At 39.8% G+C, this 14,610-nt stretch overlaps 1 protein-coding gene across 26 annotated transcripts in view; it reads right to left on the bottom strand.

Annotated features, from left to right (window-relative positions):
* Nucleotides 1-14,610, bottom strand: part of NFASC (neurofascin) — a gene marked incomplete at its 3' end in the record, with an annotated part of 189,908 nt that overhangs the window by 105,463 nt on the left and 69,835 nt on the right. For 24 of the 26 annotated variants that reach the window (XR_013991716.1, XM_081025939.1, XM_081025960.1 and 21 more), the window contains one exon: nucleotides 335-443. The exons of the other annotated variants lie outside the window; for them this stretch is intronic. Coding sequence is in view for 18 of the 24 variants with exons in the window: in XM_081025939.1 (XP_080882065.1) it covers nucleotides 335-443 (109 nt within the window). Of the gene's footprint in view, nucleotides 1-334; nucleotides 444-14,610 lie in introns of those variants that run through there. 26 annotated transcript variants of the gene reach the window in all.

Below are 14,610 nucleotides of genomic sequence, written 5' to 3'. Positions count from 1 at the left end.
GGCCAGGCTAAGGGGGGGATGTGAGTCACAAACAAAGCTGTTTCCTGAGTTTTCCATTAAGGTTGACAGTGGAGACAATGACAAAGCTAACCAGCTGACGGCATCTGCTGAAGAAAAAGGAGCAAATGTTCCCCCAATGCCAACCTCTTTGCAAAGGAGAGCCTTGAGGTCTGGCTCTGTGGCAGACTCTGGGGAGAAGGAAGAAGTTGTCCCCTCAGAAGACTCCAAGGGCTAGGCAAAGAACCTTTTCTCTTCAAAGAGAAGGGGCAGGAGGCAAGAATTTCCCCCCACCCTCACCCCTCAGACACGAGCCCCATGCCCAACCCCCACTCACCCTCTCTGCCTCATTCAGCCTCCTTCTTGCAAGACCAGAGGAGACTCCCTCCCCGTCTGCAGCGAAAAGGAAAACTCCAGTGTCCCAAACTGCACATACGTCAATCAACCTGTCACAAAGCAAACACAAAGAAGAACCCAGGGTCACTCTAGGAGAGAAAAAGAACAGGCTTTGTGGTTTGTCACTTGTTCATTCACTGGGAAATGACATCTTTGTCCACACCTATTTGGAAGGTTCTGCAAAGCAAAGTGCATCTTTGTTCAAAGAAGTTCAAAGCACTCTGCAGAAATAGCACAGATTCTGCAAGGTGCCTAAAAACATTAGACTTCAGAGGGGTGGGGAATCATCTCTCTCATCCATAAGATCGTTATTATTGCACTGACACTGTAATCTAATTGCTGATCCCTGTTCACGTAAAGGAGTTGAGCTGTAGCTCAAAGACTCTCTCCTACACCCAAAGGAGAAATGTACCCATAATTATCTCATTAATTTTCTTAACTTACTTAAAAGAACTATTATGTTTTTCTTCCTTATCTACAGATAATCAAATCAAGTTCACCATAAATAAATCTATAACACATTGAAAGGAGATCTAACTTTAGCTTCAGGAGACGTTGACTTTAAGTTCTAGCTTGTGGTATCATTTAGGGTGGCTCGCTTCCTTACATGTGCCTCAGTTTCTTCATCTGTAAAACGAGGAGAACGTATAGTAGACTTGGTCAGACCCTCGGCCATTAGTAAGGATTCTGCAGATTCAAATCCAAGCTCCAGTCCTTCTGGCCAATCATTTAGCTTTTCTCAGTACAGATAACATGTCTCATTTAATGATTTGCTTTAACATTAAAATGCGGCTGCTTTAAGAGCGGACTGTGGCACTAGCTATCAAAGTAAGTATGTCCTTTCTCTTTGACGCAGAAATCCCAGTTCTAGGAATCTATTTGAAATATACCCTATATGCCAGGTTGTAATCTCCAGGATCGTTAAGTGAAAAAAAAAAATTATAGGAAAAAGCGTCTAATATACTACCACTTATTTAAGAAAAGGGGGATGAATGCAAACATATATATGTATTTGCTTACATTTTTTAAAAAGACAGTAAAATATAAGCATTGAATAAAATTTGAAAGCCCTCCAGGGCGGGGAAGAATGAGGTGGCAGGGACAGGGAGAGAAGCTGGACTTCGAATATAACTTGTTTTGTAGATTTGCTTTGGAATATGTAAGTAGCTGACATAATTATAAAGCATAATTAATGTTTTAAAAGAAATCCTTAAAATAAAAAGAAAATGCAACAAATGAGTCTATGTGTCCAATAGGTTAGCACAACTACACATAGGAAAATCAAAACATAGTCATTGGACTGCATATCCTTAGAGGGACGTACCCTAAGGATAAAAAGAACTGCCCCCCAACCAAATCCCTAACTGTTCTTAATAATCATATTATTGGGGCATGGTACCATGGAATTATTATTATTATGAGGCTTTTGTATGTGTATTTTGTGATAAATCAAATGAGTAATAATATTGGTATCGCTGAGAAAAAAAGTTTCTTGTTGAAAGGAGATACAAACATCAGATTCTTGAGATCAGGCAAAAATTCTGTAGCCCTGACTGTGAACTAGAGGTATTAGTATGAACTCCATATGTTTTGTGTCACACCCACACATTTCCGAGCTCTGTTCAAATGTAAGGCCTAGAAACAGGATCATTCTGATAGGAATGAACACCCTTAGAAATCAGATTATGAACTCTAAATGCCATCCCCCCACAAAGGAATCAGGCTTCCTTGGAGAAAAGTCAGATGTAGCATATGTCGAAGATGAGCCTAGAATATCTCATCACATCAAAAAAGGAAACAAAGTGCCAAAGATTACTAGAATTGTGCCAAAAGACTCAGAAGCCAACCAGAAGAAGGCTTCCCTGGTCAAGTTGAGCTTCAATCAGGATCATAACTGCAATAGAATGAAACATTAACAAATGTATTTAAATCTTACAAATCCTTAATAATACTTTAAAAACACACAAATAATCCATGAGTCACCTATTGGAGATTTTAAAGAAATACTTCATTATTTTGAAAACTGGTGAATATAGCAAAAGAAGGAATGGGTAGGGTTATAGCTGAGACAAAACTGGCCTTGGACTGGTTACTGTTGAAGAGAGTAATGGGTACATTGGGTTCATTATATTTTGGTCTCTTCTTTTATAAAACATTTTCAAAATAAAAATAAAATTTAAGTGATAGAACACTTAAGTGATAGAACACTGTCCATCAAAGTAAGTATGTACTTTCTCTTTGACCCAGAAATCCCAGTTCTAGGAATCTATTTGAAATACACCCCATATGCCAGGTTGTAATCTCCAGGATCACTGTTAAGTAGGAAAAAAAAATTATAGGAAAAAGTGTCTAATATGCTACCGGTTATTTGAGTAATGGGAAATTATTAGGATGCTAGTTCTTGAAATTCTTTTCAAGAAGAATTCTTTTAAATGAACCATAGTCATTTAACTGGAACAACAATCCAGTATGATGACAAAGGACGTAGGTATTATTATCGCCAGTTTACATTAGAGGAAATAGGTGTAAAGAATCCATTCATTGAGTCAGAATTCAAGCCCACATGGGCTTTTCCAAAGGCCTACTGTTAATATTTCACAGTTGTCTCTTCAATGTGTTCATTTGTATATCTGTGTGATAAAACTTTCCTTGTCTATATGATGGTATTGGGGCACTGCAATGAGATAATGTATGGGGAAGTACTCAGAAAACAATTCTTTGTACAAATATTTTACTGTCATTTGAAAACTGGGGACCAGATCTGCCCTATGGGGTTGCTATGAGGATCAAATGAGAGCTGTGATTTGAAGATAGATAGACAGATGTAAAGACAGACAGACTGAGAACCTTTAAAGATGAATGAGATTACAATCACCACCAACGCTTTTATCATCTCTCATAGGACTGCAGGGTTAAATGACAAGTGGAACTTAGAACCTAGTGTATGGACTCTCTACCTGAACCAAGGATAGGAAGGTTCCAGGAAGGACATCTGATGCTCTGGGGAGAAACAGGGATCAAGAAAGACACCTGATATCCCGCAGGCTGCAAGAAGAGTGGCTCTCAGTCACAGAGGAGTGGGGCCCATGGCCAGGATGCTGGGTGCCTCCAGATTCCAGAAAGCCAGACACTTGCTGGGTTCCTGTGAATGAGCCCTAGGCCACAGAGTTATGGGCAAAGGAAGGCACTCCCAAGGACAAGAGGAAGGCAAAGCATGTCAGATTGATGACAAGAAGGAGTGTCTGGGTTGCTCACCAGCTCCAAAACTGCTCTCCTGGCGTTCATATCCGAATGTCTGCCTGGAGAATAATTACAAATTTCTTCTCAGCAAATGTTTATTCTCAGAGTGTCATTCCCTCTGCCACAGAATAAAAGCAGGTCTGGAGGGTCTCTAACACTTCTCTACTGGAAACTCTTTGATTGCATCAGTGCATATTTCTGCAGAAGTGCAAAATCAAACTTCTCCTGGGTCCTGGATCAGGTGCTTCCTCTCCCTGGATATTCATTCTGTGCTCATGGAACAAAGACTCAGTCTATCTCTGTCTCTATTTGTCTCTTGTGGTTCTTAAGCATTTAAAATTTATTTTACTTGGTTTTTGAATAGTTACTCCCTTCACATGATATGAAACTCAAAACATACAAAAGAGTATACAGTAAAACTACATGTAAGTAAATTTCCCTCCCAAACCTGTCCCACTACTTCCCAGTCCCACTTAGCCCGTCTCCTGGGTCAGCCACTGTTACCAGTCTCTTGAGTATCCTTCCAGAAATGGTCTATGCATACATAGATACATTTTTAAAAATTATAGCAAAACTTGTACAGGATTTCTATGCTGAAAACTGTGCAATGATGATGAAAGAAATCAAAGACCTGATCAATGAAGAGACATATTGTGTTCATGGATTGGAAGACTTAACTTAGTAAATATGCAAATTCTCCCCAAATTTATATACTGGTTTAATAAAATCTCCATCAAAATTTCAGCAAAACTTTCAGTAGGTATAGATTATTCTAAAATTTATATGGAAAGACAAAGGGACTAGAACAGCCAAAACAATTTTGAAAAAGAAAAAAAAAAATCAGTCTACCCAATTGGAAGACTCATTACAGAAATCAAAACTATGTGGTATTGGTGGCACAACAGACAATGGAACAGAACAGAGAACCCAGAAATAGACCCACACAAATATGCTCAACTGACTTTCGACAAAGATGCACAAGGAATTACGGAAGAGAAAGATTTTTCAAGAAATGGTGCTAGAAGTGTGGACGAGTGGTTCAGTTGGTTCATGAGCTCTGGGCAACAGGGTGCTGGTTCGATTCCCACATGGGCCAGCGAGATGCGCTCTCCGCAACTAGAATGAAGTCAATGAGCTGCCGCTGAGCTCCCAGATGGCTCAGTTGGTTGGAGAGCATCCTCTCTCCCACAAGGTTGCTGGTTCGACTCCGTCAAGGGATGGTGGGCTGCGCCCCTGCAACTAACAATGGCAACTGGACCTGGAGGGGAGCTGTGCCCTCCACAACTAAGATTGAAAGGACAACAACTTGACTTGGAAAAGTCCTGGAAGTACACACTGTTCACCAAATAAAGTCCTGTTCCCCTTCCCTAAAGTCCTGTTCCCCTTCCCCAATTAAAAAAAAACATCATAATTAAAAAAGAAAAGAAATGGTGCTGGAGCAATTGCACAATCCCTGGGAGTTGGGGGGGGGGGGAGAAGGTGGAGGGGAGACGGTAAATAAACACTTGAAAAGATGTTCAACATCTTTAGCCATTAGGGGCATGCAAATTAAAACCACAATGAAGAAAAAAAAACAGTGAGATATCACTATACACCTATCAGAATAACTAAACTACAAATAGTGACCTAGTAATCCCACTCTTAGGTATTACCCAAGAAAAATAAAAATTTATGTCCACACAAAAATCTACATGTGAATATTTATACCATGTTTATTTATAATAGCCAAAACTAGAAACAAGCCAAAGGTCTGTCAACAGGTGTGTAGATAAACTGTGGTATGTAATATACTAGACTACTACATACCAATGGAAAGAAATGACCTACTGATACAGGTATCATGTTAGAGGCATCTCAAATTCATCATGCTAAGTAAAAGAAGCCAATCTCAAAAAGCTACATACTGTATGATGTTATTTATGTGACATTCCAAAAAATGAAAACTCTAGGGACATAATAAAGATCACTGGTTACCACAGGCTGGTGTTGGGAGCACAGGATTATCCAAAAAGGAGTCCATGAGAACTTCTTGGAATGATAGAGATGTTCTATATCTTGATTGTGGTTGTGGTTACATAACTGTATATGCTTGAAAAATTCATAAGACTGTACACCTAACAAGGCTGACTTGTTTTATGTAAGTTATATTGCAATAAACCTGACTTGGAAATAGAAAACCTTAACGTACATACAAAGACAAGTTAAAACTTAGGAGAAGATATTGGATATGCACACATCTGACAAAAGATTACTATCAAGAATAGTAATAGGGTCAGCCCAGTGGCTCAGGCAGTTAGAGCCCCAGGCTCCTAACTCCAACTGCTGCAGGTTCGATTCCCACATGGGCCAGTGGGCTCTCAACCACAAGGTTGACAGTTCAACTCCTCGAGTCCCACAAAGGATGGTGGGCTCCGCCCCCTGCAACTAAGATCGAACACGGCACCTTGAGCTGAGCTGCCGCTGAGCTCCCGGATGGCTCAGTTGGTTAGAGCGTGTCCTCTCAACCACAAGGTTGCCGGTCCGACTCACGCACAGGATGGTGGGCTGTGCCCCCTGCAACTAGCAACGGCAACTGGATGTGGAGCTGAGCTGTGCCCTCCACAACTAAGATTGAAAGAACAACAGCTTGACTTGGAAAAAAGTCCTGGAAGTACACACTGTTCCCCAATAAAGTCCTGTTCCCCTTCCCCAATAAAATCTTTAAAAAAAAGAATATATATAAAGAATGGCTATTATCAGAAAGACAACAAAGTGTTGGTGAGGAAGTGGGAAAAAGTAACCCTTGTGCACTGTTGGTGGGATTGTAAATTGGTACAGCCACTATGGAAAACAGTATGAAGAGTACTTCAAAAATTAAAAACAGAACTACTTTATGACCCAGCAATCCCACTTCTCAGTATTTATCGAAAGAAATAAAAAACACCAACTTGAAAAGATATATGCACCTCCATGTTCATTGCAGCATTATTTACAATAACCAAGATATGGGAACAACCTAGGTGTCCACCGATAAGATGAATAGATAAAGAGAATGTGGTACATATATACAATGGATTATTATATTACTCAGACATAGAAAAGAATGAAATCTTACAATTTGTGACAACATGGATGGACCTAGAAGATATTATGCTAACTAAAATAAGTCAGACAGAGAAAGACAAATACCATATGGTTTCACTTATATGTAGAATCTAAAAAGCAAAATAAACGAACAAACAAAACTAAACAGAAACAAACTCATAGATACAGAGAACAAACTGATGGTTGCCAAATAGGAAAGGGAAGTTGGAATGGGCAAAAAGGTGAAGGGGATTAGGAAGTATAATCTGCCAGTTATAAAATTAGTCACAGGGATGTAAACTACAGCACAGGAAGTACAGTCAGCAATACTGTAATAACTATGTGTGATGCCAAACAGGTACTAGATGTCCAATCACTATGAAACTAATATAATATTGCATGTCAACTCTAATTGAAAAATAAATTTAAAAATACATAAAGAACTTCTACTAAGTAAATAAGAGGACAAATGAACCAACAGAAACAAAAGCAGGAGATAAACAATACATATGGCTAGTAAAATTATTGGGGGCCGGCCCGGTGGCTCAGGCGGTTAGAGCGCCGAGCTCCTAACTCCCAAGGCTGCCGGTTCGATTCCCACATGGGCCAGTGGGCCCTCAACTACAAGGTTGCCAGTTCGATTCCTCGACTCCCGCAAGGGATGGTGGGCAGTGCCCCCTGCAACTAAAATTGAACACAGCACCTTGAACTGAGCTGCCGCTGAGCTTCCCAGATGGCTCTGTTGGTTGGAGCACGTCCTCTCAACCACAAGATTGCCAGTTCAATTCCTCGACTCCCGCAAGGGATGGTGGGCTGTGCCCCCTGCAACTAGCAAGGACAACTGGACCTGCAGCTGAGCTGTGCCCTCCACAACTAAGACTGAAAGGACAACAACTTGACTTGGAAAAAGTCCTGGAAGTACACACTGTTCCCCAATAACAATAAAGTCCTGTTTCCCTTCCCTAATAAAATCTTTTTTAAAAAAATGAACACGAATCTTAGTTTAAAAAAAAAATATTGGTGATCTGGGAAATGCAAATCAAGACCACAATAAGATACCAACTTATACTCATTTAATTGGCAAAATTATTAAGTCTGACAATATCAAGTATTAAAAGAGGCAGAAGATCTACAGCGTTTCTTATACATTGCTAAGGGTACAAAAACTTTGGAAAAAGTTTTACATTACCTCCTAAAGTTAAAGATTCACAAACTATGATTTAACAAGTCTACTCCTAGATATATACTCAAAAGCCACTCTTGTACATGTACAAAAATGTTCCTAGCAGCACTATACACCATAGCAGAAACCTAGAAAAAAAACGAAAAATTCATCGACAGAGAAATGGACAATTAAACTGTGTTACAGTCAAACAATGAAAGGTACAGCAGCAAATAAGTGAATGACAGTGCTATGCAATAAAATCACATAGCAAGCAAAGAGGGAATTAAAAAACAACACAAAACAGAATGCAGGATAATAATTACAACTCAACAACAACCTGATTTAAAAATCCTAATTTAAAAATGGGCAAAGGACTTGAATAGACACTTCTCCAAAGAAGATATACTAATGGCCTAGAAGCATATGAAAAGATGCTCAACATCACTAATTATCAGGGAAACGTAAGTCAAAACTACAATGAGATACATCACATTCATTAAGATGGATGCTAGCAAAAAAAGAAATAAATCAGAAAATAAGTGTTGGTAAGAATGTGCAGAATCGGAATCCTCCTACATTGCTGGTGGGAAAGTAAAATGATGTAGCATGGCATTTACTCAAAAAATTAAAAATAGAATTTTCATATAATCCAACAATTCCACTTCTGGATATATAGCCGAAAGAATTAAAAGCAGAGTCTTGAGAAGACATTTATTTATACACCCATGTTAACAGAAGTATATTCACGATAGCCAAAGGTAGAAGCAATCCAATAGTCCATGGATAGATGATGAATGAATAAACAAAATGTGGTATAAACATACAATGGAATATTATTCATTTAAAAGGAAGAATATTGTAGAGTGTGTTACAACATGGATAAATACTGACATTATGCTAAGTGAAATAAGCTAGCCAGAAAAGTATAACTACTATGTAATTCCACTTATAAGAGGTACCTAGCCTAGTCAGATTCACAGAGACAGAAAGTAGAATGTTAGTTGTTAGGGACTGGGGGGAGTCAGGGAATGAGTTGTGTAATGGGACAAGCATTTCAGTACTGCAAGATGAAAGAAGTTCTGATTTCCAGTCAAGATGGAGGAGTAGGTAAATGCTGTGCTCACCTCCATGACCGCATCAAAATTACAACTCAACTACAGAATAACCATCATGGAGAATCACCTGAAGTCTAGCTGAACAAAGGTCCTACAACTAAGGACATACAGAAGAAACCATGATGAGAATTGTAGGATGGGTGGAGAGTGAAATAGGTTGGAGACACGTGTGGCAGTTAAAAATTGGGAGGGATACATTGGCTGTGGAAGTCCCCCCAGAAGAGTGACTGTCCCCAGCCCCATACCAAGCTCAACAGTCCAGGATTCCAGTGCTGGGAAGAGAAGTCCCCACAATTTTTGGCTGTAAAAACCAGCAGAGTTTGTGGCTGAGTGAGATGGAGGGCAGCTGGAATCCCAGGTGTTCCTTTAAAAGGGCCTGTGCAGAGATTTCTGTGCTGGCGGACTCACTCACTCTGAGCTCCAGCTCTGGGACAGTAGTTCAAAGGCAACAGGGACAAATGGGGAGGAACTGAATTGTCTGGCTACAGAGCGAGGGCTAAAGGGGCACCTTTCTCCCATACAGAAGTGCTGGCAGAATCCATTATTTCATTTGTTTTTTCTTTTTAAACTTTTTATTTATTTGAAGTGTGTTTTTCCAGGACCCATCAGCTTCAAGTCAAGTAGTTGTTTCAATCTAGTTGTGGAGGGTGCAGCTCACAGTGGCCCATGTGGGGATCGAACCGGCAACCTTGTTGTTAAGATCATGGCTCTCTAACCAACTGAGCTAACTGGCTGCCCCAAGAATTCATTATTTCTTTGTTGAGCCCTCCCCCCTCACACTGTGAAGACGCAGGGAGCCACCATATCTGAGTCTCAATCAACGTGGCTAACTCCGTTTCTTCTCCCCACCTTGGTGGTTCCCTGAGACCTGCCCCACCTGACTTGCGGTCCCACCCAAACCACTTCCAGTGGCTTTTCCATCCATACAGCCTGTCTTGGCTTATGCTGTGGATTTTCCTAAAATCTCTCAAATGTTCAAAAAGCCCAAACAAGAAGCACCTGGCCTCAGTGTGCCCTGTACCCCTTGCTGAGCAGCCCCAAGCCTGGGACCAGCCTTGGTTCATGGCTTGGTTTCTCGAAGCACCTCCAAGCCCTGTGTGGGTGGCTGCCATCTGCAGATTACTTTGTGGCTTATGCCAGGTGGCCACAGGCACGGCACAGGCTGAAGTTGAACTTGGTTTGTAGTGGGGCTCCTGCCAGAAGGCCCCAGGGTCGGCAGACCCAGTGGCCAACTTCAACCACCAGAGCACCACCAGGCCATCTCAACAATGAAACAGCCAAAAGGCCCATTGGGCAGGCACAAGAGCCCTGCTAAAGTGAATCCTGCTCTATAGGGTCAGCCCCTGAACAACAGTTCCTCCACCGTAGTTATGGCCAGTCTCACAACCCATCAGCCTGAGGGTCAATCCTTCCCATTGATATGCAAACAGTAACCAAGACTCAACAACAAGGAGGACACACACAACCCACACCAAGGGACACACTTGGAGCACCCAGCTCTGGTGACCAGGGAGACTGTATCACTAAGACCCACAGGATACTTATTACATAAAACCATTCTACCAAGACCAGGAGACATAGCAGCCCTATCTAATAATACATAGAATCAAACACAGGAAGGCAGCCAAATTGGGGAGGCAAAGAAACATGTCCCAAATGAAAGAAGAGAACAAAGCTCCAGAAAAAGAACTAAATAAAATACAGACAAGCAATCTACCAGATGCAGAGTTCAAAACACTGGTTACAAGGATGCTCAATGATCTCAGGGAGAACTTCAGCAAAGAGACAGGAAACATAAAAATGGAAAAAAAACATAAAAAAAGAACCAGTCAGAAATTAAGAATACAATAATTGAAATAAAAAATACGTAGAGGGAGGCCGGCCTGGTGGCTCAGGCAGTTGGAGCTCCATGCTCCTAACTCCGAAGGCTGCCGGTTCGATTCCCACATGGGCCAGTGGGCTCTCAACCACAAAGTTGCCAGTTAAATTCCTCGAGTCCCGCAAGGGATGGTGGGCAGTGCCCCCTGCAACTAAGATTGAACACGGCACCTTGAGCTGAGCTGCCGCTGAGCTCCTGGATGGCTCAGTTGGTTGGAGCATGGGCTCTCAACCACAAGGTTGCCGGTTTTGACACCCGCAAGGGATGGTGGGCTGCGCCCCCTGTAACCAGCAATGGCAACTGGACCTGGAGCTGAGCTGCGCCCTCCACAACTAAGACTGAAAGGACAACAACTTGAAGCCGAATGGCACCCTCCATAACTAAGATTGAAAGGACAACAACTTGAGTTGGAAAAAAGTCCTGGAAGTAAACACTGTTCCCCAATAAAGTCCTGTTCCCCTTCCCCAATAAAATCTTAAAAAAAAATACGTAGAGGGAATCAATAGTAAATTAGATGAGGCAGAGGATCGAATTTAGAAGATAAGGTAGCAAAAAATATCCAATCAGAACAGCAAAAAGAAAAAAGAATCCAAAAAATGAGGAGAGTGTAAAGGTCGTCTGGGACAACATCAAGTGTAACAACATTTGCATCATAGGGGTACCACAAGGAGAAGAGTGAGAGCAAGAAATGGAAAACCTATTTAAAGAAATAATGATGGAAAACTTCCCTAACCTGGTGAAGGAAATAGACATACAAGCTCAGGAAGCACAGAGAGTCCCAAACAAGATGAACCACCCAAAAAGGCCAACACCAAGACACATCGTAATTACGATGCAAAAGGCTAAAAACAAAGAGAATCTTAAAAACAGCAAGAGAAAGCAATTAGTTACTTACAAGAGAGCTCCCATAAGGCGATCAGCTGATTTCTCAACAGAAACTTTGTAGGCCAGAAAAGACTGGCATGAAATATTCAAAGTGATGAAAAGCCAGAACCTACAACCAAGATTACTCTACCCAGTAAAGCTATCATTTAGAATCAAAGGACAAATAGCTTCCCAGACAGGAAAAAGCTAAAGGAGTTCATCACCATCAAACCAATAGTACCAGAAATGTTAAAGGTACTTCTTTAAAAAGAAAAAAAATATATAAAAAAATATGAATAATAACATGGCAATTAACTACAAATCTATCAACAATTACTTTCAATGTAAATGGATTAAATGTTCCAATCAAAAGATAGGGTGGCTGAATGGATACGAACACAAGAACTTTACATATCCTGCCTACAAGAGACTCACTTCAGATCAAAAGACACACACAGACTGAAAGTAAAGGATGGTAAAAGATATTTCATGAACGTGAAAATGAACAAACAAAAAAGCTGGGACAGCAGTACTTATACCAGACAAAATAGACTTTAAAACAAAGACTATAACAAGAAAAAAGGACCCAGTAATCCCACACTAGGTATTTATCCAAACAAACCTAAAATACTACTCCAAAGGGACAGGTGCATTCATATTTCATTGCAGCATTATTTACAATAGCCAAGATATGGAGACAACTTGGATGTCCATCAATGGATGAATGGATAAAATAGAGGTGGTACATATATATACAATGGAATATTAATCAGCAATTAAAAAGAATGAAATCTTGTCATCTGCAACAACATGAATGGACCTAGAAGGTATTGTAATGAGAAGAGCACGTCAGACAGAGAAAGACAAATGCCATATAATTTCACTTATATGTGTAATCTAACAAAATAAACAAACAAAACAGAAACAAACTCATAAAGATAATATTTTGATGGTTGCCAGATGGGATGTGGGTTGGGGGATGGGTGAAAAAGGGGAAAGGATTAAGAAGTACAGATAGGTAGTTACAAAATAAAATGGGGATAGAAAATATAGTATAGGGAATATAGTCAATAATATTGTAATAACTATGTATGGTTTCAAATGGGTACTAGATTTATCAGAGTGATCACTTCGTAAGTTACATAAATGTCTAATCACTGTGTTGTACACCTGAAATTAATATAACATTGTCTGTCAACCATAATTGAAAAAATTTTTTAAAATTATTAAAAAAAGAAAAGAGTTATGAAGATTGGCTGTACAACAAAGTGAATATACTTAACAATAGTAAGCTACATACTTAAAAATGGTTAAGATGGTAAATTTTATAACGTGTATATTTTATCACAATTAAAAATAAAGAAAAATTTAAAAGATAATTACTTCTGGTAGTGGGGAGGTAGAGAGGATACTTTGGTGGTGGTGGTAGTGGGACCATAAGATGACATATTTGCTAATTATCAAAGTTCTGTCTTTTGTTGTGGGTGGTGGGTTTGCAGGTACTTACTATATTATTATAAACTAATAAGTAAACAGACAGGTGGATGGATGGCCAGAAAGGCAGGAAGGAAGTTAGTAATGAGAAGAGGAAGGGGGTTCAGTGGTGAGGGAGGGAAAAAACAGGAATAAATAAGAAAAACAGCAGAGCATGCATGAACCAATGATGAGAGTGAGTCATGAACCAAGGATTATGCTACTTAATCCAATGCTGTAGACATGAGGTCCAAAAATAAAAGAAAATATGTTCCAGTAATCAAAGGAATCAGACTATTTTATATGAAAGAGACCTCTGAAATTTCTAATTGAATTCCATCATTCAATGTAATGAGAAAAGTGATGCAGAGATAGATGAGACATGTGAATGAAGGTCAGGGATATTCAGTGATCTCTCTAAGGTCACACAGCTATCTACATTCTAATCATTTCCCAGCCATATTTGTCAAAAAAGGCAGCAAGAATGAGGGAAAGTTAAGAACAGACGTCCATTCCTGCACTAACCATTCCTTTCAATCCTTACATTCCTGTAAAAAAAGCATTATTATCCTGACTTTACACATTAGAAATGTGAAGCTCAGTGATGTTGAATAACTTGTCTGTGATTTCAGCTGGTGGGTGGCAGAGCCAAAAATCAATCCCAGGTTGGTATCCCCAAAACCCACACTCTTGTTATGCCATGTGAAAACCTAGTTCATAGCAATACAGCAAAATACGAACTACTACTTTGTGAAAGTCCCTATGAAAGATATGAAGATGAGCAAACTACAGAATTTCTTGAAAAAGTTCTCTTTATGATTATCTCAGAAAAATCTTATTATTCTCAAAGGGAAAAATGTGCAACTACTGTGCTTCCCTGAAAATAAGACCTAGCCGGACAATCAGCTCTAATGCATCTTTTGCAGCAAAAATTTATAAGACCTGGTATATCATATCATCATATCATTATATCATGTCATGTCATGTCATATCATATCATACCTAGTCTTATATTGTAGTAAAATAAGACTGGGTCTTATATTGATTTTTGCTCCAAAAGACACATTAGAACTGATTGTCCGGCTATGTCTTATTTTCGGGGAAACACGGTATATTTAGTTTATATATTTAGTATGTCTTGGTTTTAAAATATATCATGAATGAGACACAAATTGGTACTGGTAACAAGACCTGGCAAGAGAAATGTTTTGATTTATGACACAGCTCTTGTTAAGGAAGATATAGCAGGTAAGTCAGCAACTGCACTGCTGTTCCTATGTCTAGGACCTAGAAAGAAATGATCCATTGAAAGACAGGCTCTTCGCTAGGGAAGGCAGTGTGGAGGTTCCTCAAGAAATTACGAATAGAATTACCATACGACCCAGCAATCGCTCTCCTGGGTATCTACCCCAAAAATA

The sequence above is a fragment of the Rhinolophus hipposideros genome (genome assembly GCF_964194185.1).
Source record: "Rhinolophus hipposideros genome assembly, chromosome: 19".
Taxonomy (NCBI): domain Eukaryota; kingdom Metazoa; phylum Chordata; class Mammalia; order Chiroptera; family Rhinolophidae; genus Rhinolophus; species Rhinolophus hipposideros.
This window is presented reverse-complemented; position numbering and strand designations above follow the sequence as displayed.